This window comes from Gloeophyllum trabeum (genome assembly GCF_000344685.1).
Source record: "Gloeophyllum trabeum ATCC 11539 unplaced genomic scaffold GLOTRscaffold_00009, whole genome shotgun sequence".
In the NCBI taxonomy this organism is placed as follows: Eukaryota; Fungi; Basidiomycota; class Agaricomycetes; order Gloeophyllales; family Gloeophyllaceae; genus Gloeophyllum; species Gloeophyllum trabeum.
Window position 1 is genome coordinate 654,458 of NW_006920418.1, and position 27,449 is coordinate 681,906.

The 27,449-nt window shown below is 54.8% G+C and overlaps 12 protein-coding genes across 12 annotated transcripts; 4 read left to right on the plus strand and 8 right to left on the minus strand.

Moving 5' to 3' along the window:
• Positions 1 to 6: 6 nt before the first annotated feature.
• GLOTRDRAFT_130436 (uncharacterized protein) lies at positions 7 to 1,237 on the minus strand (the record flags this gene model as incomplete). Its single annotated transcript, XM_007869203.1, has 2 exons — positions 7 to 110; positions 151 to 1,237. The coding sequence occupies 2 exons, from the start codon at positions 1,235 to 1,237 to the stop codon at positions 7 to 9; spliced, it is 1,191 nt and encodes a 396-aa protein (XP_007867394.1).
• Positions 1,238 to 3,948: 2,711 nt separating this feature from the next.
• Positions 3,949 to 4,566, plus strand: GLOTRDRAFT_44431 (uncharacterized protein; the record flags this gene model as incomplete). The annotated part of the gene is made up of 2 exons (XM_007869049.1): positions 3,949 to 4,175; positions 4,230 to 4,566. Coding segments are annotated over 2 exons (564 nt in total), but the record flags the coding sequence as incomplete, so codon positions are not given.
• Positions 4,567 to 6,301: 1,735 nt separating this feature from the next.
• On the minus strand, positions 6,302 to 6,580 carry GLOTRDRAFT_44429 (uncharacterized protein; the record flags this gene model as incomplete). The annotated part of the gene is made up of 1 exon (XM_007869048.1): positions 6,302 to 6,580. The coding sequence occupies one exon, from the start codon at positions 6,578 to 6,580 to the stop codon at positions 6,302 to 6,304; it is 279 nt and encodes a 92-aa protein (XP_007867239.1).
• Positions 6,581 to 7,190: 610 nt separating this feature from the next.
• On the plus strand, positions 7,191 to 7,988 carry GLOTRDRAFT_29014 (uncharacterized protein; the record flags this gene model as incomplete). The annotated part of the gene is made up of 5 exons (XM_007868992.1): positions 7,191 to 7,414; positions 7,450 to 7,518; positions 7,594 to 7,675; positions 7,710 to 7,762; positions 7,823 to 7,988. Coding segments are annotated over 5 exons (594 nt in total), but the record flags the coding sequence as incomplete, so codon positions are not given.
• Positions 7,989 to 8,792: 804 nt separating this feature from the next.
• On the plus strand, positions 8,793 to 10,944 carry GLOTRDRAFT_62533 (uncharacterized protein). The gene is made up of 2 exons (XM_007869204.1): positions 8,793 to 9,389; positions 9,444 to 10,944. Exons 1-2 carry the CDS (start codon positions 8,847 to 8,849, stop codon positions 10,836 to 10,838), a joined length of 1,938 nt encoding a protein of 645 aa, XP_007867395.1. The 5' UTR covers positions 8,793 to 8,846; the 3' UTR covers positions 10,839 to 10,944.
• An 871-nt stretch (positions 10,945 to 11,815) lies between these two features.
• GLOTRDRAFT_62535 (uncharacterized protein) lies at positions 11,816 to 12,555 on the minus strand. The gene is made up of 2 exons (XM_007869205.1): positions 12,052 to 12,555; positions 11,816 to 11,986 (listed from the first exon to the last, which is right to left on the minus strand). The coding sequence occupies exon 1, from the start codon at positions 12,545 to 12,547 to the stop codon at positions 12,062 to 12,064; it is 486 nt and encodes a 161-aa protein (XP_007867396.1). The 5' UTR covers positions 12,548 to 12,555; the 3' UTR covers positions 11,816 to 11,986; positions 12,052 to 12,061.
• A 103-nt stretch (positions 12,556 to 12,658) lies between these two features.
• Positions 12,659 to 15,493, minus strand: GLOTRDRAFT_77960 (FAD/NAD P-binding domain-containing protein). The gene is made up of 13 exons (XM_007869206.1): positions 15,465 to 15,493; positions 15,307 to 15,416; positions 15,155 to 15,251; positions 15,057 to 15,099; positions 14,955 to 15,001; positions 14,552 to 14,896; positions 14,416 to 14,497; positions 14,227 to 14,365; positions 13,917 to 14,013; positions 13,742 to 13,826; positions 13,530 to 13,683; positions 13,362 to 13,474; positions 12,659 to 13,308 (listed from the first exon to the last, which is right to left on the minus strand). Exons 1-13 carry the CDS (start codon positions 15,486 to 15,488, stop codon positions 12,857 to 12,859), a joined length of 1,788 nt encoding a protein of 595 aa, XP_007867397.1. The 5' UTR covers positions 15,489 to 15,493; the 3' UTR covers positions 12,659 to 12,856.
• Positions 15,494 to 16,529: 1,036 nt separating this feature from the next.
• Positions 16,530 to 17,237, minus strand: GLOTRDRAFT_43773 (uncharacterized protein; the record flags this gene model as incomplete). Its single annotated transcript, XM_007868995.1, has 2 exons — positions 16,530 to 17,075; positions 17,133 to 17,237. 2 exons carry the CDS (start codon positions 17,235 to 17,237, stop codon positions 16,530 to 16,532), a joined length of 651 nt encoding a protein of 216 aa, XP_007867186.1.
• Positions 17,238 to 17,809: 572 nt separating this feature from the next.
• GLOTRDRAFT_77963 (uncharacterized protein) lies at positions 17,810 to 20,072 on the plus strand (the record flags this gene model as incomplete). Its single annotated transcript, XM_007869207.1, has 9 exons — positions 17,810 to 18,013; positions 18,061 to 18,123; positions 18,177 to 18,506; positions 18,583 to 18,823; positions 18,877 to 18,955; positions 19,013 to 19,139; positions 19,203 to 19,395; positions 19,453 to 19,616; positions 19,673 to 20,072. The coding sequence occupies 9 exons, from the start codon at positions 17,810 to 17,812 to the stop codon at positions 19,724 to 19,726; spliced, it is 1,455 nt and encodes a 484-aa protein (XP_007867398.1). The 3' UTR covers positions 19,727 to 20,072.
• Positions 20,037 to 20,306, minus strand: GLOTRDRAFT_130442 (uncharacterized protein; the record flags this gene model as incomplete). Its single annotated transcript, XM_007869208.1, has 2 exons — positions 20,037 to 20,069; positions 20,130 to 20,306. 2 exons carry the CDS (start codon positions 20,304 to 20,306, stop codon positions 20,037 to 20,039), a joined length of 210 nt encoding a protein of 69 aa, XP_007867399.1.
• Positions 20,307 to 21,053: 747 nt separating this feature from the next.
• GLOTRDRAFT_130443 (uncharacterized protein) lies at positions 21,054 to 21,900 on the minus strand (the record flags this gene model as incomplete). The annotated part of the gene is made up of 3 exons (XM_007869209.1): positions 21,054 to 21,415; positions 21,469 to 21,734; positions 21,788 to 21,900. The coding sequence occupies 3 exons, from the start codon at positions 21,898 to 21,900 to the stop codon at positions 21,054 to 21,056; spliced, it is 741 nt and encodes a 246-aa protein (XP_007867400.1).
• A 3,370-nt stretch (positions 21,901 to 25,270) lies between these two features.
• GLOTRDRAFT_139467 (L domain-like protein) lies at positions 25,271 to 27,103 on the minus strand. Its single transcript, XM_007869210.1, has 9 exons — positions 26,933 to 27,103; positions 26,732 to 26,870; positions 26,462 to 26,676; positions 26,237 to 26,405; positions 26,105 to 26,179; positions 25,905 to 26,051; positions 25,756 to 25,842; positions 25,524 to 25,693; positions 25,271 to 25,467 (listed from the first exon to the last, which is right to left on the minus strand). Exons 1-9 carry the CDS (start codon positions 27,016 to 27,018, stop codon positions 25,446 to 25,448), a joined length of 1,110 nt encoding a protein of 369 aa, XP_007867401.1. The 5' UTR covers positions 27,019 to 27,103; the 3' UTR covers positions 25,271 to 25,445.
• Between the last annotated feature and the right edge of the window lie 346 nt (positions 27,104 to 27,449).

A 27,449-nucleotide genomic window follows, 5' to 3' on the forward strand; every position in this document is an offset into this window, starting at 1 on the left:
TCAATCCTACGTTCCGTCCATTCTGAGCAGCGTCGTAATCGACAGTGAATTCGTCGGGCCGCACTCTATGCTGGCTCTGGTCACGCTGTCGATTTCGGGGTGTTGGCTGACTGGGAGGGTTGATCAGCCGTTGTACGGCCGCCACCCTACCATCAAACGTAGCCTGATCTTCATTCGGCTGACGGGGAGCAAACAGTTTACCAATGGATCGCTGAATAACAGGATCTGTTTGCCAGTCCGATACCATGCCCGTATCGCCAATGCATTGCGTCCATTCTGCCGGACCCAGATGGCCAATCCCACTTCGTTGAGTTGGGATTTGGTCCATTGGTGTATTTACTGGAGCGGGCGGGGGCTCTGCTCCTCGGCGCGAGCCTTGCTCATCTGCCGGGGCGGCTCCTCCTGTCCTCGCCGTAGTACTATGATCCTGAGCAGCGTTGGCGTTCTCTGCGCCAGTTTGTCCAGTCATAGGGAAATACCGAACGAACCCAGCATTTCTCCAAAGAGCGCTCGTGTACGGGTGGATACGCTCCATGCGATAGTCCCCGGTTGGCGGGGGATGCGGTAGTCCTGGCAGTCCGAGTGGCGGCTGTCGAGCTGCTATTGGTATGGGAGCCGGCTCCGCAATAGGCATCTGCACCGGGTCGATCTGCGCGCCAACGTCATGTTGAACGTTGGGGCGAATATCGGGTGGACTAGGAATAGCCCGCGATGACGGGTTCGACTCGTGCGACGGACGTGGGGTGGCAGGTCGTTCTCCCAGCGGATGCGTCGTAGCGTGTCTAGCAGTCGGGGACCTCGTCTCGAGCTCGCGTTTTACACGTCGAGCCTCCATACGATCGAGGTTAGCCGTGAGCGAGTTAATGGCTTCCGCACCTTTATGCATAGTCCGTCGTACACGGTCCCCTTCGTCCATATTAATCTCCCGATTCCTACTTGCAGCCTCAGTTCGAACTGTATCCCGAAACCAGTCCAACTCCTCTTCCAGTTGTTCGACGATCACCGAAATCTCCTCGTAGGAATTCGAGGTCAGTGCCTGCATCGACAGTTGATGGATGATCCTGTCGGTTCGGTCTGCAGCTTCCTCTATACGGCTAGCTGGCCAAACGCCGGATGCGCCTCGCCGATTCGGCCTTGCTGGCATGAATCGTGCTGGGGTCGATGCAGGGCGGAACGGTAATCGCGCCGCTCGGCCGTCGATGAATGTCGGCGGGTCTGGGAATGAGTTCGAATCCATAGAGTATTGTTTTTGTTCGATTTTTTGAGTAATAGATGGTATCTGTGTACCTATGCGATAAGTCGCGAACAAACAGTAGTTTTTTGAACGCGGTGAGCGTTTAAAAAAGTGTAAAATCTCCGTAGTCAGTACAGTTAGCTTGTATCACACACACACCAATAAACGGAACCTCGTCTTATTGCGAGAGATACAAGATAGGTAATTGAGCTAAGCAGATTCAGAGGTAGTTGTTGTCTAACGATCCGCCTGCCCAATCCGTCCATCTATCACTCAGTAACCAAACACGTCCAAACTCGGCGCCACTCGGTGGCGCCCACCTTACAGCCTTGAAGCTTCTTCGTGGTCACACTAACACTCGCGGATGCAAATAATTCTTTTGAGTACCGAAGTAGACGACAGAGAATAGCCAAAAGCCGACGAAAAACTTTGATCACCGACTGTTCGCTCACCATAATTGTGTAACTTAGGATGGCGAGCTAAGTGAGCGACTCAGCATTTAGCACGTATCCTAGCCACCTCGCATACCTGAAGTTCGCATGATCCACGACACCAGGGCAACCAATGCAGCGTCCTCGATGTCATATCGGAAGGAGAGACGGGGAATTCTGGGGCATGCTGACGATCGTCGTCAAAGCCGTCGCATTTCGCCGAGTACTCTTGCAGTTAAGTATTTGCACTGATCCAGCGTGAGGATAGCGCAAGATTCCGATCTTCGCCTCAGGTCGTCTGTGCGTAGGAAGCTCAAGCGAAAGAGAGCGTTTACAGATGTTCCCCTATGCATCTACGATATAGCAATCTACCAGTTGATGCGCCGCGGCTAAAATGCCAGGAGGGAGGGCCCAGAGCTCGGAAGACATGAAGCGTCATGAGGGCAGCATCCGCGGGCGCTTTACTGAGGGCCACTTCAGACTGGCTCTCTAGAAGGGGTCCTTCGAAAGTGGATGTAAGGTCATCCACTTCATGTAGGTGCTTGGTATCGACGTCGGTAACGACGTTCAAGTTTTTCTTCTGGAAGTATTTCCAACGACGACGACCGGTCGGAGAGCAACAAGACTCGGATGGTCTGGCCGCGCGGGCTCGCTCGGATCCCTCGGATTGACGTTGCATGTTGCTAAGTCAAAGGCTATTTCGTCCTTCGGTACTAGTGTAGAGTATCCTCTGGGGTTGTTTGAACGGCTCACCGCCGCGGAGGATCTACCAGAGTTTGTTTCCGCGCGACAAGCTCGTGCATGCCTATCTCGCCTCATTGACAGTAACATGTACTCAAGCGCGCCGAAGTGGCAGGGGATATCACAGCTCCAGTACATGAAATGAATGGATGTCGACTCCGTGAAGACAAGAACTCGATCGCGGGATTGCGTGGAATACGCACCAAGTACAACCCTCCACATCCTGTCAGAAGAGGGTTCGATTGCCAGGCGGTACCAGCCTGTTCGTATCGGAGTTAAAAATCAGAGAATCCTGACATGTAGCGCTTTCTACCTTTGACTCGGAGCCCACTCAGCACGAGGCTTGTCGATGCCAACATATGTGATCCGGATCCCACGATCACCACCAGACGTCGCTAGACATGTAAGTACAGCGCTAGACTACATCTCCTTGATTCGACCAAGTAGGCGAGCAACGGGTCTTCATAGAGGCCCTGCTCAGTGCTCTTGAACACTCTCGTTGTAAGCTCTGCTCGGGATTCGACCGCTTCCCATACGCAATTACACTTCAAAGGCATAAGCAGCAGCCAAAGGGGAATCTCTCGTCATCTAATCAGCGTTCGATGTAGCACTAATCAAAGTATTCAAAGGACTCGGAGCATCGGATCGGCTCGGTCATTCAAGACACCACAGCACTGACCAGATGCACGCATTTCATTCCTTGCAAGTATGTTGATTCAGACAGATGTGTGCGCAGCGCCTGTCTACTGGAATCACTGCCTTTGGCTGAAGTCTTCCTCCGGTTCCCCTCGCAGTCCTGCTAAAATGGCGGAAATGATATGAAACTTTAACAGACGATCCCGAACATCCGCGGTCCTGCTTCGTTCCTGTGATAACTCAGTAGAGCCTCTGACATGTGTATGTCCGACGACAAGGGGTCTTGCGGCTGACTAACTTGTGTCTCGTTATTCTCAGACGTTCGTGGCGTCCGAGATGAATCGTGATCTTGCAGGTAACAATGCCGGCCTGTTGTTCGGGTTGCAGATCTCGCGGGGCCATGGCCAGCGCCAGATTTTGAATGTCTTATACCTCCTCTTTAGTTGTAGGTCAGGTCATATAAATTTCCAGCTGGGAGGACCGCATCTACGCTTAGCGGACGCTACGATGCGGCAGCTTACTTGGAGAGCAACAGCCATCGTGCTTTTCTCGCGGGCCCGTCTTTTGCCAGCAGCATCGGCACATCCTACGGACTGTCTTCAGTCTGTCTTGGTCAACGGTACGACCTCCATGACGCAAACCGCTACGGACGGCAAGTCCATATCTATGACCTCTTTCAATCCGACGACACTGTACGCGCCGTGCGGAAAAGAATGGACCGTGGCGCGCGAGACAATGACCGTCTTTGCTCCGGAATGCAATGAAACGCATACTCGGATAGAGCCTCGGCTGACGTCTTTGCGCCCCGGGGAAGTATCTACACCGATAACGCCACCATGCTTATATCCTGGGACGACGACGCTGCTACCACCCGCGCAGCCTACGGCCTATGTACCGCAGCTGCCTATGCTAGGTACCGAGCACAACACTACTGTGGGCCCACCTATTCCTTCAGTGGTGCCGCCCCCGGTGTTCGAAACCCCCGGCATGGTCCCACCACATCTTCCGCCGGTCGTAGCCAAGGTTGAAGACGCCAATGCAGTGTTACCCCCTCCCGTATTCCCAGATACTCCATCGCCCGCCATACCCGACATTTCTACCCTCACCCCTCCGTCCGTGAGAGAAGCAGCCACGTCTGTATCGCTCCCTTCGGAATTCCCAGACACAGCTTCCACTGTCGTCCCAAGAATTTCCACCCTCCCCCCTCCGTCTGTTCCAGAAACGCCTGCTGGAGTATTATCTCCCCCGAGTCTCCCAAATGCAACGTCGTCTGCCTTCCTAGGAACTCCTACGCTCGAGTCTCCATCCATATCAGAGACAACAACTCTTTCAGTCTTGCCACCTCCAGGTTTCCCAGATGCGCAGTCGCCCATCACCCCCACCTTCCCCGACGTCTCTACCCTCACCCCTCCCTCTGTGCCAGAGACGAGCACTGCCGTATTACCGACTCCCGAATTGCAAGATGCGGAATCGTCTCTTATCCCCATCCTCCCCCCTCAGTCTGCATCAGAGACAACGACTCCTGCAATCTTACTGCCTCCTGGCTTCCCAGATACATCTTCCTCTGTCACCCTTGGCACTCCCACACTCTTCCCTCCGTCCGTATCAGAGGCGACCACAGCTATATTATCACCGCCGGGCATCCTGGGTATGCCGTCACTACCCTCAGAGAGTTCTACCTTTATCCCCTCCTCTGCGTCTGAAGCGAGCATTTCTGTATTACCGCCTCCGGCCTTCCCAGACGCAGCATCGCCTTCGTCCCCCCAAGTCTCTACCCTTACCGTCTCAGAAACGACCCCTGCAGGGGAATCATCTCCAAAATATCCAGACGAGCGGTCGTCCCCCATTTCAGATATCTCCACCCTCACACCCCCATCAGTGCCACAAACGAGCACGGCCCTACTATCCCCTCCTGCATTCTCAGATACGCCACTATCTTCCGACTCGCGTGTTTCTACCCTCACCCCTCCGTCCATGGGAGACACTATTCTTCCCATCTTGCCTACCCCGGGTCTCCCAGATACGCCTGCGCCTGGCATCCCGGAGATCTCTACCCTCTCCCCTCCGTCCATGGGAGACACTACTCTTGCCCTTTTGCCTACCCCAGATACGCCTGCGCCTGGCATCCCGGAGATCTCTACCCTCTCCCCTCCGTCCATAGGAGACACTATCCTTCCCATCTTGCCTACCCCGGGTCTCCCAGATACGCCTACGCCTGGCATCCCGGAGATCTCTACCCTCACGCCTCCGTCCATGGGAGACACTACTCTTGCCCTTTTGCCTACCCCGGGTCTCTCAGATACGCCTACGCCTGGCATCCCGGAGATCTCTACCCTCATCCCTCCGTCATTCACGGATATGGACACTCCTACACTCCTGCCGCCACGCTTTCCAGATGCGCCGGAGTCAGCCGTTACGCCCCCGTCAGCACCCGAATCGCAGAGTCCGATGCTCCCACCACCATCCCTTACCGACACAGCCGTCTATCCACCACCCACCCTCCCGATGCCCGTACCCCTCAACGAAACGTCCATCCCTACCCACCCTCCGTCTCTGGAGACTCTCACTCTCACGGAAACAGAAAAGACAGTTCTTACGCGTCCTACCATCACGGTGGTCGAGACCGTGACGCCCAGAGTTGCGACAGTCACGGTGACGGAGACGCCAGAGCATACGCCGTCGTGCGATCCTACTGCGACTATCACTGTCACCGGCTCATGCAGTCCCAGACCTGCGTCGACCGTCACTGCTACGATCACAGTGGCAACCAGAACACAGACGGAGACTGTTACCCTTCCAGCCGTCACGACATCCGTCAAGGAGACAGTGACTCGTACCGTTCGCGGACCCACGCTGATGAGCACCGTCACAAGATGCGCGCCATGCGATGCCACAGATGCAGCGATACACGGGTTGTGAGGGGTAGCCTACACGTATGGATTCCTTCGCGTCATGTACATTTGTCCATTTAGCAAGATTCAGCGATTCCAAGAGGATGGCCGGACCATTCCACGAATTATGATCTACGTACATGCCTTGTTGTATTGCAGAGCACCAATCTACGCGCACTTGTAAAAATACAGCTGCTCGTCTTCTCTCCCGTTGTGCAGTTGATCTGTATGTGAGCAATATGTGTTGCGAGTCACAACATTGAACGACTGCTATCCCATTTAACGGAAACAATAAGACTTAAGCAAGATCATGTAGCAAATACGTACAAGTCTAGCGAGCTCCTCCCGCCACGCGAAGCACCTCTTCCTCAGCCACCAGAGACGGGTGGGATCACAGCCACCTCCTCCCCTCCTTTCAAGAGGACGCTGTCAGGATCCTCCACCATCTCGGCATCAACACTCCACTGGCACGTTCGCAATACGTGTTCAAGCCCGGCTCCTGGATGTAAGGAAAGGAGCAAACTGGAGAGGGACGATAAAGGCTGGGGACCAGGAGAAGAGAGTCGAACTCGCTCGGACGAAGTCCCTGTCGCGGTGGATGCGCCGGCGAAGTAAAGGACTGTGACTTCTGGACTGGAATCGCTCATGTCTTTGGCAAAGGATCCCACTCAATCGTTGTTGATGAGTCGGATGATCTCGCAACCCACGTGGGTTGCACAGCTTTCGTACTAACTAAGGGAATGAGTGTCGTGCTGCATCAGTCCATCCCTCTTCATGCGCATATCGACAGTACTCGCCGTTTGTAAGTGGCGCGCTATTATTCTAACCTCCCACGTCGACGACCTCGGTCATGTACGGCGTACTCGCATAGTAAACGCACCAGCGTCGACTCGGATGGCGAATACGGGCTGATGCGTACTGAAAGAAGGCCTGAATTTCAATTCCTTCACAGGTCCTCGCGACGGATGATTGATGGTCATGAGCAGTGAATATATTAGGATCAACTCGTAGTTGAATCCAAATGTTAATTCAGCAGTCTGCTCATAGAAAAGCTATAACATCATCTCCGGACAACGTCAACATAATCTTTCAAAACATCCCCAAGTTCATCGAGACCTGTATTCGAACTCTGAAAAATGGAAACCAAGACTCATCTTTGTTACTGGTGCGACTGGTAAGCTCCTAGCATGAAATACACAGTCTGGATCGTATTTCTGACGCACTTTCCTAGGCTACCTTGGAGGATCTGTTTCCTAGCGTTTGCTCGCTTATCCAGAGAGGCAGTCACTCAACATCACTGCGCGATTGCGCAGCGTTGAGAAAGCGAACCTGCTCAAAAACTTCGACGGGATGACTGTGATCGGCCCCTACTCCGACTTGGACAAGCTCGAGGCCGCGGCGTCCACCGCGAACGTCTGTTCTCGATATCGTAAGACTTATTGCATTTCAAAAATTGAATGCCGGCTGATCATGGGCCGAGTGTGATGATCTCCCAGCTGCGACCGCCATTCTTCAGCGGCTCAAAGCAAAGGCACGCCGAAACAAGAAAGCAACCGATCCTCATTCACACTGTACGTGGAACGCTGTATACTCCATCCTAATGCCTTTGGGTGACCTGACTTTCTTCTCGGCCAGTCTGGTTCAGGTATGAGACGTATAGGTTCCTGCAACAGGTACTCCCACTTACACCCATCATAGCCATCATACTCGATAACGCACAAGGAAAGGTTGCTAGCGACGATGTTTGATCAGACCTAGACATCCCCAAGGTTGAAGCCAGGAACCCCGCGCAGAAACGTGGACATGGCTATCGTGAGCCAGCAAGGAAGGTTCGTATCAGCGCCCCTTTCCACTCCAGCCTCCAGGCTCCGCTGATCGATATATACCAGGATACGCGTGCACATCGTAGTCCCGCCGGCCATCTTCGGGCGCGTCACTGGCCCCTTGTCCGAGAACGGCACCTGCATCTCGCGCTCAATCCACATACCCGCCCTCATCCAAGTAGCGTGGCACCGCAAGGCCAGCGGACTCTTGGGCGAAGGCAAGAACCGTTGGTCCCTTGCTACGCCCTGGACCAAGGAGAGGCAAGTACTTTGCAGGGGTACGTGCTCATCCCCAGATTGGAATTATGTGCCGCCTCTGGCGAAGTGGACTGGCGTCGATATTTGGTACCAACTCTGTCTGCAAAGCCGATCGCGCCCGCGTCTTGGCGTGAATGCCGACCAAGACGAAGAAAGACTTCCTGGACAGCATAAAGCCCGAAGCGGAAACACTTGTCATAGAAGGCCGTATCGACGATACGTTTTGGTTCAAGAGGGTATTTCCTGGAAGCATCTTGCATGCTTATCATTGTATTTGCGAGAATGCATCCTCGATCGCGACATCAGGAATTCCGCCTCAGGTTTACATGCGTCCTGCCCCAAGAAATGGTTGTACGTCCGATGCAGCATGTCACGCCGCCTTACGCTGAGCGGAGTGAGCTCAAGTGCAGATATATTCCTATTCCAAGGGACATACAGTACATTGGGTTTGGTCAACGATGACCTGTAATGACTAGTGGGTATTTGAAAGTGCGTCGGGATTCCCGAAGCGCGGCGCCGATGATCCACTCATCCGAGGCCTCCATAACCTGCCTAAGGTCGGCTGTCTCGTGAACGTCGAGTCAGGCATATAGAGGAGTCATGACGTGTGAGTCACGAGGGCGGGATCTTCCTAATTTGGTAGCCGTCGGGCCCGCGTCCGCTTTCTCTGTCTGACATCCCCGAAGGCGGTGCGTATGTCGGTGATCAGCAGGCACCTGGCGTGTCCAGGCAACACCCCTTTTCAGATCAGTCCAATGCGTATAAGAGCAGCGCCGATGATCATGCTCCAGCATAAACTGGTTGCGGACCTCCTCGTTCAGCAGCTTCCAAGATGTCGCAAGTTAAATTCCCCGATCCATTTCACATCAAGTACGACGAGGATCCCGCCTTGGAGACGCTCGTCGAGTTTCGCATGCGCGCCCTGGCTGGGAAGATTATCGAAAAGCCCAACTGGTGGAATAAGGTGCACGACCCGACAATTGTGCGCAAATGGAGGAAAGAGTTCCGTCAGATAGACAAGGTGCTCATCGCGCAGTTCTGGACGCAGCGCAAGAGACGTCCTTGGGATCCTGTTGGCGAAGACGACGAAGAGGAGGATGACGAAGATGATGACGAAGACGAAGACGAAGACGAGGCAACGCCAGTACAATCGGGAGTGGAGGTGCCGATGGACGTCGACCGGGAGAATGCTGGGGTCAGTATTGAAGAAGCTGAGAGTGATGAAGACGAGCCTGAGGAGAGAGACGATAATGCAAAGGTACCGAGCGGAAGGAAGTTTTGGCCCCGGACCAGGGTCACCAAGGCACAGCTGAATTACATCTTTGACTTCCTCAAGTGGTTAGCAGACGTTCGTGACAGCGAGACAGGAATTGAGGTGAGCAGTCGCCCAATACCATCCTACCAGGCTGATAACACCAGCCATCGTCAGGCAACCCACATACCCAATGTTTACCAGTCGTACCAACTGATCCCTGGCGAGCTGACGGCTGCTCTCCTGGAGGGTGCTCGCACCCTTGAATCAGTCCCGGATGAAGAGAAGGATTGGCATCCGGGCAGCAATAATCAGGTGCTGGACCTAATCCACCCCTCTCTGTACTGCTTCCGCATCGGCAAGTCACTGGTGAAGAATCTTGAGACCGGCAAACTCTACGTGCCAACCTTAAACGAGTACATGCTGATGAGAGACGATTTCCCCATGTACCGTGTCCGGGGAAAAGTAAACTCTTATTGCACGTCCGAGCAGCACCAGTGGCTTCCTACCGACTTCACCGTCTCTGAGGAAGGGGTGGTCAGGAACGTCTCTTACATCAATAACCTGCACCCGGACCACTTCAAGCGACTGTATTCTACGATTAACTCCATCCTAGGCCGGTTTGTGCTCCTCTGGGAACGGGTGCTGGCAGACGTTCTGAGCCCGAGGGAGCCGGCAATCAAAGTGGACCCTTACCATTGGTACGATCACGATCCCCGACGTACTCCCGAGCCTAAAAAAGAGGACTTCGGGGAGGATCGCAAGCAAGCTTTCTACGACGCTGAGGAGGAATGGACCTTGCGGAGGAGGCCCGTCATCCCCGATCCACCCCCATTTACCCCACCTAGGTCGGAGCAGAAGGTACAGTTCAGCCTCAAGGACCGGACCATTCAAGTCATCGTCAAGATGGCTAATATCGTTTTGACCCCGGAGAACCCGGAGTACGCTGGCGGCTCCTGGCACGTCGAAGGTATGGAGAACGAGCGGATTGTCGCGACCGGCATCTACTACTACGATTGCGCCAATGTCACGGACTCGAAGCTGGGCTTCCGTACTGCCCTGTGCGACGGCATGGACATGCAATATGAACAAAGCGATTGGATTGGCCTGGCGACGGCGTATGGCATAGACGGGCGCGACGGCCCGTTGAATCAAGAGTTGGGCTCGGTCGTGACGAAGGAGGGCAAATGCCTCGCGTTCCCCAACATCTGGCAACATCGCGTGTCGTCGTTCAAGTTGGTCGACCCTTCAAAGCCCGGCCATCGCAAAATCCTTTGCTTCTTCCTTGTAGATCCGACAAAGAATATCCTCTCGACTACTGTCGTTCCGCCTCAGCAGTCTGACTGGTATATGCGTGAGACTGAGCGCGCACCGGCCCTGAAGAGCCTGCCGGTGGAATTATTCGAGATGGTGACAGACTACCTGAAGCCTGATGCCGAAGGCAAGGGCGGCATCATTACCCTGGAGGAAGCCAAAGAAGAGAGAAAAGAACTCATGGAGGAGAGGCAGAACGCTGTGATCACGCAGAACGAGGAGGTATACGAAGCGCAATTCAATATGTGCGAGCATTGAGAGGCCTCGTTGTACTACATTTGTCTAGCGTTTCTTTTGGGGTACTCTGGTTAGTAGAATTATACCAATGATTGCATACGGGAATACTGTCGATTTTTATCGGAACATGCTCCTAGGAGAATCGGAACAATGTTTCCTCCATGTGCTGGTATTGACCGGCACAGGCACAGGGCTGGCGGGGAGACCACAGTGAGAATAGGAAGTGCCGCACCGGCATCATGTCTTCTCATGGCCAGCAAGTCTTCAGTAGTAGTACATTGCTATCTTTCGACGGTGCTGCTAGGATAAATCGATTCAAGTCGTAGTTTGCCGACCGCGAGCAGAGGCTGCGTTACATGAGTGTGTTTGGCAGTTCCGCAGGCGCTCTAGGCGGCCTTGCCTGCCAGCAGAAAATTGATGCATACGCAGGAACACAAGCGTTGCCTCGCCGTGCCAGTAAAGCACCACACAACAGAGCTTCCCTTAGCAGACTGTCAGAAACGGAAATCGACCGAAGATCGAGGCGCTTAGCGTATAGCTGAGATGAGGCGTACATAAGCTTTTCGGGAGGCAGCTGAGAACGGGACCCTTGGATCGACGACGACAAGAACAAGAGCGTCGCAGACGTTCCGGGAGTGACATCGGGCACGAACTGCGTAGGCCTGCACTTGAGTACAAAAGGGGGGGCGGGAGAAAGCACCTCGTGATCACAGAAAAGCACGCATCGCGAGCGGTTTCGCAAAAGGGAGACTGGCGCACTGGCAGCATCACAGATGAATCACTGGAAGCAGAGATGACATGTAACACTGTGCCACCGCCGTACTGCTGGCGTCACCCGAGCAGCCGTTGTTACGGCGCAGTCTGAGCCTTTAGCCCGAACATCTGCCCCAGCGGCCAAAACACATCCGTTGGATCGGGAGTGATCAGGCAAGGAAAAGGAGACGAGGCAGAACCAACCGTAAGACATAGGGATAAGCACGGTGATCTTGCGTGGGCAAGCCGGACGGACTTTTGCGACGAAAAGTCATGCAAGCAGGAAGTCAACAACCACGTAGCACAACGCGCCGTAATTGCAGTCGTTCAAGGAGGGAAGAACACAGAATAATAGCCACGCGGACACGATTCCGAGCGTGAATCAGCAACGTCAACCGCCCCTCACCCATACCCACCTAAGACAGCAAACCCATCAGCACTCGCACCAACAAGCCCCCTCTGGTGAAAAAAGCTCGCCTACATCATGCGGTCTACAGGCCACGCCACCACCCCGCACCTGCCGTCCCGCCCACCACGCCCAGCCTCCTCCCGACAACCCTGAAGCCCCGCGTCGCCCTGCGCTCCCGCGTCATCTCCTCCTTCGTGCGCACCTCCGCCGGCGCGACGTTCTGCACCTCCAGCAGCTCCTTCACCGCCAGGATCTTGCCTGCAATGTCCGGCGTGTGCGGGTGGTACACCGTCTGGAAGCGCCGGTGCAGGCCGAGCGTGACTAGGGTCGCCTGCTTGGCCTTCCCCAGGGCAATCGCAGAGCGCCGGAGAGTGATGCGGTAATGCGTGGTTTTCGAACTGGCGGGGTTGGGGCGTGTTGGACGAGAGAAAGTGGAACCGGATTCCGGAGTAGGCGTTGTTTGGGAGGCGGTAGCGGAGTAGTGCGCTATTGATGGGCCGCAGCAGAAAGGGTGGACTGATCGCCTCAGTCCGGGCTGCCTAAGGGCCGTAGCAAGTTTGGAGGACATTGGCGTGGACTGCAGGTGTCGGCGATGTGGAGACGGAAGAAATTGGTTTGACCGAAATGGGTAGCCCTAACCTTACCAACACAGCACCCAGAGCCACAACTATCGGTTCGCCCAAGTATAGACTCTGATCCGTCTAGTGTTACATGTACATACACGAGTACTGATACAAAATTTACACCCCAAGCCCCAGAGCAAAGAAGATATTTCTACATAAAGGACAAATGAAAACACTTCCCCGCAATGCCAGCTCGAGGGAGAAGAAAACAAACGTGGGAGAAAGGTCCCGGGGAGCGGTGCCGCCCTTCCTGATCACGCCCGTACCAGCCCTAAATTCCCTTGCACGAGACGAGCCACAAGCCCACCGAGCGCCTCTTCCTCAAACCCGCCGATCCCGCTATGGTCCGAGTGGATAACTCGCCTGGCATTCACCTTGTCAAAGACCATTTTGATCGTCCGCGCAGAGTCGTCCTGGCCATCGTCCTCGTCACAGGAGCTCCGACGATCATGCCCGTCAACGTGGCTGGGCGCTGTTGACTCGATATTCAAATCTTCCATAATCTCCTTCAAGGTTTTACCGTCCACGAGCGGCTTGGTGACGTCAAGGACACCCTGGACAGTAGACGTCTTCCCCGCCAGTAGGGCAGCGACTTTCTTGTGTTCTTCGGGGGTCGTCGGGCTGAACAGATTGACGCAAAAGTCAAATGCCCGTTGCAGCTCGGATGCCGATACTTGTGGTCCCATCTCCGTCGCACCTTGAATAACTAAGACGATTTCGTGAATAACCAACGAGAAATATGTGCATGAAAGCACTAACCGGGCCGCAGGTATCCGAATGCATCGTCAAAATTGGCCTCTCCCACGTCCGCCAGCGCGTCGATGGACTGCGCTCGAAACTGCTTATACGCGGACAGTACGACGACGAGAAACCTTCGTAGCATCGTCATCAGTGATACATCCACTAGGCATATATGCAGAAACCAACCTGGTGTATGACGTTGTGACGCGGCGGTTATGCCATTCTGCTGCTCCTGCCTCGGTACATTGGCCACGGATCGAGGCAGCGACGGTGGTGGCGGCAGATAATCCCCCAGTAAAGGCGAGGTGGATACCACTCGAGAAGAATGGATCGATGAATGCTGCGGTAATGAGTGCTCGCGTCAATTAAGCACATTGATGTCAATGATCGATACGTACCACCCGCGTCGCCAATGATTCTCCAACCTGCTCCTGCATAGCAGCTAGCCGAATAACTCCAGTCACTTGTACTCTTGACCGGAGTCTTCCCCATACCCGGTAAGGGTTCTGCGAAACCACCATTACTATCGGCCGTCCCATCAACGTCCGGATTTGAGTAAGGATCGGTTCCGACAAGGACCCCGTCGCCGATCAAGTCCATGACACCCGGCGCAGACTTCAAGGCGTCTAGGTACCTACTCACCAGACTGCCTTGTCTGTCTATGGGAAGGCTGGACGCCGATCTCGCGGGAGACGGAGGTGCGTCGCCCATCGGGAAAGTGGAGATCGTGGGAGGTGCGGAGTGCGGAGGGGGTAGACTAGGTGGAGCACTCTCGCCACGACTGCCGAACAAGAAGCTCAATCTCGGATTCGAGATCGAGAACGTACTGGAGCGGTTGTTTCGTCTCGTCCGCACAGATTCTGGTGAGATAGGGTTATTCGACGAAGGAACCGTCGGCGTCGGGGGAGGTGTTGCTTCTGACATTGCACGAGACCGCGAGGCGTGACATTTCTGGCTCATCACGACGCCTACGGATGTCAAACCGTTGTGCAATGGAATGAACCAAGCCCAACCGGACTCGTCTATCCCAAGAACTGAGAATATGGCGGAAGAGAGAATCAATTGACCATACCTGTCAGAGCCTCAAACCAGGGGGCATTCTCTCGTGCGGTACCCTTTGCGTACATTTTGGTATCTCTCCAGTAACCCCAAGTCTGTGGCGAGGACTTATCAAGACTGCACTACGGACATCCAGAGGCTCGACTCACAGCAATATTCTTGAGACTGTCGTTAATCCGGCGGTTCCTCAAATACCTCGTGGACATGAGCCCTGCGCGCCCAGTGGCATCAATGAGATAGTCGAACGTAATAGTTGACGCGTCGTCTTCCCCGCTAGAGTACTGGGACCAGGAACTAGGTGATGAAGGACTGTCCGAGTCCACTGACGCGTCTACGACATACGTCGCGGAAACCGGCCGCCCCAACGTGTCCTCGCCCTGGAAGGCTGGACTCGGCGGGGCGAAGCTGAGAGACGTGACGCGAGTACGTTCGAAGACCTGGACACCGCAGGATGCCGCATGCTGGAGCAGCAACTGATCAAACTCCGATCGAACCTGGTGCGCGGAGATTAATAATGCGAAGAGACATGCCACGAAGATGACTTGAACGGACCACATTCCAGGCGCTGTTATCATGACCGAGAGCCACAAAATCGGTATCTGAGTGCCTGGCGTTAGAAGCGAGGGCATCAGAATGGATACAAAGAGCACTGACAGCCTTCTCTATTGAACTGGTTGAATTTGATAGCGGATCCTGGCTATCCATGATGGCGTCTGAGCGAATGGAGAAGTCAGAATCGCGGCCCCCCTTACCTTGTGGGCAAAGCCGTATTGCGCCACCTTTTCCTCCGCACCAATGAACCTCAGGTAGTGCCGCACGGATGGTATGAGGCTCTCGCCAACGTGATACCTGACGGCCGTCAGGTTCAATCTCTGAAAGGCGCAGAGTGCGAGCGATTGCGAACCTCGGGAATTTAGAGGCCTCCATGAGCACGACTTGGAAGCCTTCGCGAGCAAGGGCGGCCGCAGCATAGCTGCCGGCAGGCCCACCACCCACGACGAGGATCTGGGTGTGCTGGAAGGCGTGTAAGGACATGCGGTGTCTCCGCAGGATCAGACACACCTTGGGGGGCTCTCTGGAGGGCATTGAAGGGGATGCGAGTGAAGGCGGTAACGACGGGTGGCCGTTTTATAGCGTACATGGCGGACTTCGCTATTGGCGTTCCATGTAGAAGAAGAGCTCGGCAGGGCTGTCGCCCAAGCGGCAGGCACTTCACGATCAGCGAGCTGCGCTGTGGCGGGCCGGACGCAGCAGGCTGAAGGAAGAACGCGTCACGCAAAGGCAGAAGCCAGATATGAAGTAAAGGCACGATCCCCGCGTCCGATCCCAACTCCGAGGACACCGAGATCGCCCCACAGACCAGCGCTGAATCGCACAGATCGACGTGCCCTTTGTCAGATTCAGTCGCGCCCTTTTCGTCTGTCACCCCTTCCGCGGCCAGACACGCGTTCCTATTGGCCACGTCCGAGATTAACGCGCCCATCGAAGCCCAGCGCCTCCGCGATCCACCGAAGCGCTACCGCAGAAGCCATCGGTCTACATCCGTTTGCCTAGGGTGGCCTAGAAAGCCGAGCCCGCGCCAGTCTCTGGGTGACTTGTATACCTGCAGTCTTCTTACTTGCTTTTCCGATTTCATCGTGATCGCGCTGAAAGGAGTCGCACAAGTGAACCTAGTCCCACGGAGACTGCCCCTGCCACTCATATTGAGCAGCTGCCTTGTGTCCCGCGCCTCAGGGTATGGATGTCGGCGTCGGATGCGTTTATTGCCTTCTTTCAGGAACATAGTAGAATGACAAAAGGTTAAATTCAAACAGCAACAGACGCTCTGGATTGCGCACACTTGAGCGCCTCCGAGTGTTGCGCATCCGAACGCGAAGCCACCTGAAAAGTATTCAGATTGCCAATGACGACGCTTTTGGCGAGAAGAATGTCGTGAGATTGAGCCGAGAGCAGGGCACAGGCTTCTACTTACCGCCCGGGCGAGGAGCCAAAAGTAGGGCAAATGCAGGACACCACAGTAGAATTGCAACACCAAATTGACCATCGGCTTCAAGGTCAACGGGAATCATATACAATCCATTTATTTCAGGAAACACTGCAGCAAACGAACAGTGTGTCGTATTAGTCTCACCACTTCCTTCTCATCGTCCACCATCGCCCGGATACAGTTCTCTTGGCCGTTTCTGACTTCCCTTCCTGTGCCGCCAAAAAGGGGAATTGAGGTACGCATGCTCCTCGGCCATCGCGAGCCTCTCCAGCCTCCCACTCCTCATCATCCAAATACCGACTGACCGCCCTCACCTCCAAGCTCGAGCTCGCACCATTCATGTCGGCCAACGGCGACCGCAGGGCGGCGCCTTCCTTCGCCTTTGCTTGGTACTCCAGCTCGTCCTCCACGCCGTCGGCCAGGGCGACGTACGCCTGGACGACGCCCCAGTCTGCCTCTTTGGTCAACGTCTGGAAGCGACTGCGCGCGACTTCACGTGCCCTTTTCTCCCGCCGCAGTTTGTCGCGGGCTGCATCGCCCGCGGGCAGGTCTCCCGAAAAGACGTGGGCCTTGCCTTCCGCTCGGGCAGACGGCGGCAGCGCGAGGACCCGGCGGGTGTGCAGTAAATGCGGGGTCGTGGACAGGGTGCTCGGCGGGAGGCTGTTCAGGCGGCAGAGGTGACGCCCCTACAACCAGGCCAAGTTCAGTACCATATCAACGAAAGGGACAGGGCTGCGACACACGTCGACATGGAACTTCAGCGCTATTCCAACGAGCGTGTCTTTAGGTTGTATGCAGTACTTGTATGGTACCGGTATGGACCTCGTGGGGGCATCGGTCGGGTCCATAGCCGAGGACTCCTGTAACGAATGGTCGGGCTGTTCGTCGCGGGCCGTCGTCGCCTCTGCAGGTGCAGATGGCGAAGAGCCCGGGCCATCCTCGTCATCCTCGTCATCCCCGAGCACAAACACATCCGCATCCCTGACCGCCGCATCGACGTTCCCGGCCGCTTCCCCGTGGGCGCCGACGGCGCCGGCTCCGCCCAGGCAGGCCAGGCAGGGGTCGTACCTCGCAAGGCGGGGATTCTGCGCCGTACATGTCGGGCATATGGGGCGCCTGCAGCATCGCGTAACGAATATCGCGGCGTCGCTGGTCGGTTTCGGCGGCAGGGAGGATGCGCAAGCAAGACATAAGGTGGTGCTAGGCCGGGGGACGGATAGCGCAGACATGTGCCAAAGTCTAGTAATATATCAACAGCTAGAATACAACGAGCGAGGGAGAAGAGGCTATCAATACAGCAGAGACCGTGGCCGGAAGGACAAAGTAGATAGGTAGACCGTGCGACAATCCTGGGGAAATGCCTCTCCCCCCCGGGCCAATCCCCCTCCCCGACTGCCGCCACCCACCGTGATCGAGCACCATGAGCGCGGAGCGCACGCCGCCGCCCGAGCAGCCGCACGTCGTCGCGCTCGTCCTGCAGTCGAAGAAGGCGCTGCAGCACGGGCAAGCGCTGTGCGCGCGGGCGCACGCGATATCCACCGAGTCCGCCCGGCACGCCGTGGACGTCCTCGCGCTCGACGCGAAGGTGAAGTGGACCAGCAACGCGGTGCGGGAGCAGCTGAAGGTGCGTCGCGGGCGCGGTGTCGACGCTCGGCTCATGGATTGTGGCAGCTTGCGGCGAGTGTCGCGAGGAGGATCGAGGCGAGGCGCGCGGATGTCGAGCGGCAGGCTAAGGTGCGTGTGCTGTATGCTTGGGCCGCCCGTGCGCTGACCGCGTGCCGCCGTAGGAGTGGGATATACAGAAAGCGCAACGCTCCGACGCGCTCGATGCGATTCTGGAGTCCCTGGGCGAACAGGTCGTGCCTCCAGACTTCTACGAAACATCGTCCGGCACCTCGCCCTTTGGGAGTCAGGACTCGTCCGAGGAGGAAGCCCAGGGCCAACGTCGTCCGGTGACGCAGGGGAGCCATGATGGTCTCGCGCCCAACGGTACGCACGCGAGGAAGAAGAGGCCGAGGGAGGACTGGAGCAGATGGAAGACCCTGCGCGACTTTGTGGACGAACGCGCGATCGACGAGGTATTGGAGACGATGGACAACGACAGGCTGGCCCTGGAGGTGTGTCGCATCTGTCTGCGAGCTCTCGGCGGTTCGGGACTTGATCTCACGGAGCGTCGCGCATCTTGAACCGCAGGATGTCCTTGCGACGACTGCCGACTACTCCACCGTCCTGAATGGCCACATAACAACCATCCGTGAAGGCATGCCCGGAGCAAACACCGCGCCGACTATCGAAAGCGTCCTCCTCGCGCAGGAGAAGGTGTCTACGGATATGGCTGGCCACCTGGAGAGCCTGGCCGCGCATTACGACCAGATGGCTGCGGCTCTGCACGACCATGAAGCGGGCGAGGCGTTCAGCGACGAGGACCTCCAGGGTACGTGCTCATCCGTAGCCATGCCACGTATGTTCTTACCCTCGCCTGCGTAGAGATGAACCGGGACACGGAAGAATTACCGGCTATTATCACTGAACTGGAGGATAACGTGTCCTCGATCGAACGTCTGAAGTGAGTCTGCTATTTATCCACTATGCCTATGGAATACCGCGACTGAGCGCGCCGTAGCGAGCAGTTGCAGAGGGCGAAGGCGGCGGCGCAGGAGCACGTCTCGCTGCACCGATCCACTCTGGACGATCTCGAGGAGCTCGGCGAGGTCATGACAGACATGTTGCAACATCAGGACCAAGTCCAGGTAACGTCGTCGAGCCCTCCCGTCCCCGTACCACTCCCTAACACCTCACGGCCATCGATGCAGGCGGACTGTGTCGAGCGGATGTCGCACCTCCAGGGCCACCTGATGACGCTCGAGGAGCTGCACCACAAGTACACGTCCTATCAGTTATCGTACAACAAGCTGCTCATCGAGATCGCCCGCCGACGGCAGTACCGCGAGGCGGCGGAGAATATCGTGCGGGGAATGATGGCGCAATTGGACGCTATGACCGAAGGTAGTATAGACCCGCTACCCGTTGTTAGACTACGTCTGAACTGCTCATTTTTGGCAGAGGAGCGTATTGTGAGGCAGGACTTCAACGAGGAGCACGGACAGTATCTCCCTTCTGATCTGTGCCTGTGTATCGAGAACCCACCCACGAAGTGGGCGATTGTGCCATGGAATGGGGAGCCAGAAGAGGTTCTCCCTGATGTGGATAATGATCTGCTGTTAGAGGTGCGCAATCATGCTGGACGTGGAGTGACTGACGTTTGCTGACGCGGCATGCCAAGGCGAAGGACAGGACGGTTAACTCGGGAGGGTTGGCTGGCAGTCAGAGTCTATGAGCGGACCTGGCCAGCCCGTCTATTGTTATTTTATGGTCGTGTAATGTTACAGGTGCCACACTACGATCATGAGCCGCCAAACTTCCTCTTCAACTATTCCTCGATGCTCGTCCTCTTCACTTTCGGCCAAGCCTCATGATGGTTGAACTCGGCAGGTCCGTACCCGATCCCCGTCATCTGGCCGCCCTCCACGGTGTACTAGAACTGCACCGGGATTTTGCTGCTCCCAGCAACATCTTTCGGCGCTCTGCTTGGGTCCTCGAGGACCCTATGCGCCTCCCCCACCGGTCCGTGCACCCGCTCGACGGGCTTACCGCTCCTCCAGCATCTGCGCGATCCTCGCCTGGCTGACCGTGTCACTCGGCAAGTGAAGCGTGCGATTGCGCGAGTCCTCGGGGCGCACGAGGGTCGCCAACGCGAAATTCCTGACGTCGTCGAGGCTCGACCAGTCGACCTTCGCGCTCGCGTCGCCGAGGATGTACATCTTGTACTTCGGTCCGACGCGCGCGGTGCCGGTTAGGTCGGGCTTGTAGGAGGGCAGCTGGGGGTTGGCGAGGGGTTGCCCCGAATATCGCGACATTCTGTAGTTCGATTGATGACATGACAGTTGTCTCGAAGGCTGTGGATTGGACTGCGAGGGTATGGTAGCTATTACGGATGTTTATAATAGGTTGGTACGGCATCTTTGCCGATGCACGTCATATATCATCTCATAGCATTTCAGCTCTTGTGCAGGCGTGTCCGGGAGTCTTCGCACTCGTTCGTGCGGCCAGAACATTGCACCCTATGGTTGCTGACTTTACTGCTTCTCACCGAACATCCAGGCCGATATTCAGAGCGGCTTTTATCACCTGAGCCCAGGATTCGATCACAATGGATAGTCACCTATCTGCAGGGAGGCTATTCTACGTTTCCTTCTAGGTTGCTCCATTATCGTGCATACAAAGCCGTGGACTTACCATTCCTGTGATGCTTTTCGTGACATATAGACGGACTCGGGCCCCAAGCCCCTACTCTCAACAACAGCAAGTGATATTGCAGGTCACGTTGTAGCTATTTATTCTTCGCCCACCAGGGGATATGGGAATGCTGTTCTACCGAGCTTGCGTGCGTGAAGTTCAAGAATTGGTTGCGATTTCCCTAGTTGATCGTGACCGAGCGTCCAATGGTTGCTGCACGATTAATGTATGAGCCTAGCACTGATTCCACATGCATGTATGCCCAATATAACACCAGTCGATCCCTATACCGTAGAGGGAATATGGTGACAGAACCCTAACCTTGTGCGCGCCAAATGCCTTGGTATTGAATCTTGTTTTACACGATTCTATGATACTAATCCCCTCCCAGGTAACGTCCGAGTAGCTGCCGGGTTGTGATGTGACATTGTCAAGTCATTGATCTCGATATCCACATCTACAGCCGCAGAGGAACCATGGCTTTCAGGGACGAGCCCTGGTACGGCAAACGACATCACAGCCACCAGCTCCGGTAACGCCCCCAAGAGATAGAACAGCCACCCGTCGTGTGTCTGCTTTTCTTCCTGGAACGTAGCTGATTTCGTGCTAGCCGTGAGAAGTAACGATCGAACAAGCAGCATGGTCGGAATAGCCAGGAAGGCTAGTGGCTGTAACGCCGGAACGTACAGAACCATCACAGGGCTTTGCCACCTTCTCGAATCAAAGAGCTCTGTAACACCAGTGAATTCACGAACACCAACGAGTACATGACAAGCGTCTGACCTTGTACTTTTACGCGGAAAATCTCGCGCCTCAGCAGGATGGCGATACGCAGCCATACAAGTAACGACACGACCAAGAAAATAACCGTGCTCGAATGCCTTAGCCTCCGACTCCTAGAGGTGTAATGACTTCGCAGCCATGAGTACTCGTCGAGGGTGCCTTCCGCTCGCACTCCAAGGACGACAGCGCTCAATAATGCGCCGATAATCCCGAGATTGCATAATACCGAGGACATAGAACCACCGAGTACAGCAGGCCTACGTATCCTGCTGTGTGTACAATGTTGAGCAGGTGCGGTTCCAAATCGCAGCCCACTTACCGGGCAGATGTGAGCAGGTGGGCTGCATAGACAACGACCGCGAATCCTACATTCCACAGCACGACTCCGACAATGAATTTTTTGAAGTTAGGCAGGTGCCGATTGCAGGACATCGTTCGTAAAACGAAGGTGGCGACCCTCACTAGGTGGGGAATCATTGACCGGTAGGTTCATGAGGAAATGGTAGACGTACCGATACAGAATGCCAGCACAACGGCCGTTGTGACCTCGCGTCTTCGCAACCATTTGAGGGCAAAGAACGCCGTGCACCCTATGTATGCGCAGGCGCAGAGCAAAGCGACAAACGGATATTCAAGGCCATAGTATTGACCGAGGGGGTATCCCATAGTGTACAAGAGCGCAGGGGTCGGTGCAGACGCTCCGGCAATGTTGCTTGAGCATCCTCCGGCTTTCAGACATTTGCAGCTTCACCATCAGTAACATCGTCCACAGCCTCACACAGCGCCTTGTGCGTCATATGACTGGATGTCGGAGGTAAATGCGTTGCCGTCACCCACCATTTCCGTCTGACGAGCGCTTCACGATCAGGCGCCAATCACGTAGTTAACACTGCCACTTTTGGCTCTTCCGGAAGTGATTACCATCCAAGTAGGCCGCAAGCGCGTCCTTCATTGCATTTGAGTCATAGAGCAACATGGCCAGACCCACCTCCATCCAGCCACGCGGCAAGCCTCGAAAATATAGAGGATGCTTTCAGCATTGCAGAAGGCTGGATGTGCAATGTGATTGCGTGCAGCTCACCGACAAGATCAACTCGTTCGAGTTCTACTTGTGTCGGCAGAACAATTGCTTCATGTGTAGGAGCTCAGTGAATGGTTCAGCACGATCGTCACAGAATGGTGTGATCTAAAACATGGATATAAATCTGGTCTGCTTCTGCGGCGCACATACCGAAGATATGCGGACCGAATATTCCCCCTCATGCCTCTTCCCCCCTCCTACAAGTACCAGGGGCAGCGTCTGCTGCCCATTCCGGATTACACACACACACACTTCGAATATTCGGAAAGAGAAGGTACAAAGCACCGAGTACTCCTGCGGGCGGCATTGGCTGCCATCTTCCGCAGCATCTCCACCTCTATCCGCTTTCGCGGCAATGGCGAACTGACATGTCACCAAAGTCGTGGTGATGCCCACAACCTATCGCTGGCCTTGACGAGATTACCAAGGCGGGCGCCGACTTGTAGCCTACGACCGTCTACGGACATAGTTGACAGGCTTGAGCAGGAGAGGCACGGACGGATGTCAGCAAGGAAACGGGTCTGATCTATAGCTGGAGCAAACTGTACAGGAGTTTGTGTCTCGGGCGGCAGGCGGTGTCCGGAGGAACATTAGAGGAGACTTGGAGAACCTTCCGGTGTTCCCACTGAGAGGTCTTATACTCTGTGCGACTATAAATCCTAGGTTGCTCGTGTGCCTTTGTGAGACAGAGGTGCTGGTGTGCCGGGAGTTTAGATGGGCAATTGACGCGAGCTCCACGAATGAAGACGTAGCTCGATCGGCGAAGGCACAACCCCAGGTACACCGAGTAGTGCGGCGGCTAGCGACTCAGGCACTGCGCTGAATATGTAATAGAAGGTCTCCCCTGTCGCGGTATTCGTTGGCGCAGGTCCGTCACTTCCGACTGCGAGAGCAGAGAATAGCGAACGTAGGAAGAGCATGGCGACGATGATGGCGATGAAGATGAGAGAGGTTGAGCGCCGGTGTGGTCTATGGTCAGTACGTTCATCTGTGGACGACGACATAAGTCGCAGTGACCTGAGGAGCAATAATGATCAGGTTACCTATGTATCGTGTCCCTTCGTGTCGTAATAGTACAAACATTTGAAATACGAGTATGCAGCATACAATCAGATACAGCGGTGCATCCGCTTTTCTGACTGGTTTATGATTGCGGTCCAATCGATGCATCAACCAGTAGCTGTAGACAACGCTGCGTGCCTGCTTGAGCCTGAGAAAGATGCAGTATAAGAGTGAAGCGAGGACAACGCCGCGGTTCCTTCTGAGTCGTCTGACTATGCCCCTTAGACCGTCCGTCACGTGCGGTCCACTGAACTCATCTCTGCAAAGTAATGGTCGTAGTTCAAAAGGATGGCTTATTAGTACTGACGAAGGAGCTGGTTTCTGAAATGTACTAACCGTTGTAGCACCAGGAGATAAGCTGCGTAGAGAATCGCAGAGGTGCCTGCGTTGTTTATGACTGCGTTGTGTCTCCGTATAGTTGAGAATTCGTGACATGGCGATATACTGGTCTGCAAAGCCCGCAGGCCGAAGATAGTCACGCGACCTGCAGGCAGATGCGTTAGATTATGGAGAAGACAATTGCTAATATCACTCACAACACGAGAAAAGGACCAAAAGGAGATGAACGGTGGCCCGACATCTGCTGAATAGGACGAGGTGACGGTACAGCAGTAGGATATGAACAAAGGTCATAGCGATCGCTGCGTAGTCCGAGTACACCGCGAAATGTTCGGCATAATGGGCTACCATAGGATATACTGACATGAATGTCGCATGAGTGAAAGTTGCAGTCCAAGTCTTGTCTGGGGTGCAACGTAGGGCCCGCCATCGTCGGCAGCCTTTATGAACTGATGCTCGGAAGACCTGCCGGACTGCGAGACTGTTCGAAACTCGTGTTCGCTTAGACAGAAACGTCATCCATACCGTCGAAAGCTATCAAGTGCACAGCCATCGCTCACCGCGACGTAAGGTGTCTGACGCGACCCGAGAGTACCCGAATAGTTCGTCCAAGGTTCAAGTTGTTATCCTATAGCTAGGGAAATTGTAAGTGTAGCCGTATAAACCACAAAGGACGTGGACTCTGCCAGCGTGAACCTGCCCTGCACGATGCAGGCAAGACTGCATACAGGATTGGTCTGTGCGATTCAGTGGACTCAAGCTGCGATCGGGCCGGGCGCACGTGAATGGATTCCGCTGGACGAAAGCCCTTCTGCAAAATACGAAGGATCAATCTCCTATTAGTCTTGCGTACGCATGAGCCTCCAGCTCACAGTCGTCAGTTCACCCGCATCGATTCTCCCTCCCTGGGGATGCAACGCCGACGAAACTGACTGCCGTGCGAGTCATCAGCGACAGGACGCCACAGCCCTGCATAGCAGCCACAATATTAGTGGCCTAAAGGATCCGATATATTTGCTGATGAAGGCAGCGCGGGGACCATTAATATTCATGGCTCAGCGAGTCCTTATGGGTTACGGTTATGAACATCAGCGGGTACAACAGACGGCGCCTTCCAATCGCAGCATCCGCGTACCCATGCACCCGTATCTAGTGACTAAACGGGCAGCGGCGATGCGGGACACGCGAAGCAATACCGAGCGATATTCCCCTGCCAAACGGTTAGGCTTACGAAACATACTCTCAAGCCGCAGCTTCCCGTAGGAGCTCTAGGACCATCTCTTTCGAAATCGGAACATCCCTGATGTATCAAAGTCAATCTGCACGGAAGGCAAAATTAAATACTGCCTTTCATTAAGCACAGGATTCATTGAATAGCGGGGAGAAAACCCCTTCCAACGCCCTCATATATGACACGTACAAGAGCCAATACACCTACATAGTCTACATTTGCAGTTAAGGTCGCCCTGGTTCGCTCCGAAATAGAATAAACCAATCACGCCGCCGCTCTGGTGTATCTGCACGGATAATGAGAATCGTCGGTCTATAGAAGTGGCATACACTCGACACTCACGTTGCGTCAATTTGCTTCAGCTGCGGCAGCGCGAGCATGATCTTCCGCCGATAATTCACACCCTCGGTCCGCTGGCACGGGTTTCCCTCAAGGTAGATGGTCTCGAGCGTGCTGATGTGCTTGAGTTGCGGCTCGAGCGCCTGCAGGCTCTCTATCCGATTACCACTCATCTATGCATTGACGCGGGGTGAATTCAAGAGCGTGCATGCTGAAATGAGCGGAAAGGGCATACCCAAAGCTCTTCGAGTGATGTCAGGTGCGAGACGTTCTCAACCTCCGGGATGAAATTCGACCCTACGTCCAGTGTCCTGAGTTTCAGCTGAGAGTGCAGGCATTAAGTGTCCTGCGGCCAGAAGGAATAACTCGTCATTCGAGCCTTACGTTTTTATCCAGGCCTTCTAGCCGCTGGATACCATTATGGCTGAGGTACAACTCTTCCAAACTCTCCAGTTGTTCCAAGTTCTCGATCTTCGTTATTCGGTTTGACTGTATCGATAATATCTTGAGACGCTTGAGGGTATCGAGACCCTACGGGCAACAGGATCACCGAGCCGCGCTATCGGTAAGCGATAACTAGTTACCTCGAGCCTTGTGATCTTGTTCTTACCCAGCCACAGCTCTTCGAGGTTAACGAGGGCATCAAGATTCTCGATTTTCTGCAGAATCGTTTATCGAGGTTAGAAGGCAATCGGACTGCTCAAATACATGCTTACTCGAATCCTATTTCCTCCTAGTTCTAGACTTCGCAGCGTGGAGCCGATGCCCTGAAGACCGTCAATCTTCGAAATCTTGTTCTGAACAAAGTACAGAGTGTCCAAGGACGTGAGATACGACAAGTTCTCAGGAACGGCTCGTAGGAGGTTAAATGAGAGGTCTAAGACGCTAATTATGACTAGTCTGCACATGTATACAGAGGTAGCGCGGGGAAAGGCACTCACGTCAGTTTCGACAGTTTATTCAGGGCGTCCCCGATGGTCTTGATCTTGTTATCGTAAAAGTCCAACTCCTCGAGATTAGTAAGGGTGTGGAAGATTTGGGGGTCCAGGTAGGAGATCTGGTTCTGGCGCAGGCAGAGCTTCTTGAGGTGGGCGGCAAACCGGGGCAAGCGGAGATTGGCGAGCGAGTTGAGACGGGAATGGATCAATTCTAGTTCCTACGGTGATGTGAGCAAGTTTTCCTCGATATAATGGACTCTGACCATCGCTTACTTGTGTGTCATCCGGGTAGCTCGCGAGGAAGTCGTTCAAGTCTCCCTCCTCGTCCTCCTCTTCGTCGTCCTCCTCGGCTTCACTTTCAACGTGATGCGGGTGCTCTTCACGCACAACCGTGACTACTCTAGCTCGAGTTCTAATCGTTTTTTCATGTCAGGTTGTGCAAATCCAACGGAGATGACACGAATTCGGACGTACTTTTCTACTACTACTAGATCTCCGACTTCTGTCTGCTCAATTGCCTCAGCCTTGACATCGGCCACTTGCGCTTCAGAATCCGACATGACCTCGATATGTGCGTAGACAGTATTCAGTCCGAGCTCCAGACGTAGATACCGTTGGGTGACAGACGTTCAACGTTCAACGCTGGGATGTTCAGTGTCTTGTGCACAGGTCAGCACCCGAGTCAGTGCGACGGGCGCGTCGACGCGCCAATTAGACGCGAGGGCACGTGGCTGCGATCGACATATCGGGGAGATCTCTCACTCGTGCTTTGGTATTTTGTTTCTGTGTAAACCCTTCTGCCTCCTGCAGTCAGGTATACTATCAAAGGGCAACCTTGCTTGTGTTGCACACCGTAGACTTGTGCTTCCGACTTGTGACAGTGTCTCAACTCCCCTGGGTTTACCCGTGCTTGTTCTGCAGAAAACACACAGGCTACAGTCAGATTATTCTCATTGAATTCGGGAATGATACTTAGTCTGGCACTTGAACT

Coding starts and splice junctions, on each gene's coding strand:
- GLOTRDRAFT_62533 (XM_007869204.1), top strand. CDS start 8,847: ATGTCGCAAGTTAAATTCCCCGATCCATTTCACATCAAGTACGACGAG. Junction 9,390..9,443: donor ACAGCGAGACAGGAATTGAG/GTGAGCAGTCGC, acceptor AGCCATCGTCAG/GCAACCCACATACCCAATGT.
- GLOTRDRAFT_139467 (XM_007869210.1), bottom strand. CDS start 27,018: ATGTCGGATTCTGAAGCGCAAGTGGCCGATGTCAAGGCTGAGGCAATT. Junction 25,843..25,904: donor TAGAAGGCCTGGATAAAAAC/GTAAGGCTCGAA, acceptor CTGCACTCTCAG/CTGAAACTCAGGACACTGGA. Junction 25,468..25,523: donor CTGAAGCAAATTGACGCAAC/GTGAGTGTCGAG, acceptor TTATCCGTGCAG/ATACACCAGAGCGGCGGCGT.
- GLOTRDRAFT_77960 (XM_007869206.1), bottom strand. CDS start 15,488: ATGCCCTCCAGAGAGCCCCCCAAG. Junction 15,252..15,306: donor GAGGCCTCTAAATTCCCGAG/GTTCGCAATCGC, acceptor GACGGCCGTCAG/GTATCACGTTGGCGAGAGCC. Junction 14,498..14,551: donor ACAGTCTCAAGAATATTGCT/GTGAGTCGAGCC, acceptor TCCTCGCCACAG/ACTTGGGGTTACTGGAGAGA.
- GLOTRDRAFT_62535 (XM_007869205.1), bottom strand. CDS start 12,547: ATGTCCTCCAAACTTGCTACGGCCCTTAGGCAGCCCGGACTGAGGCGA.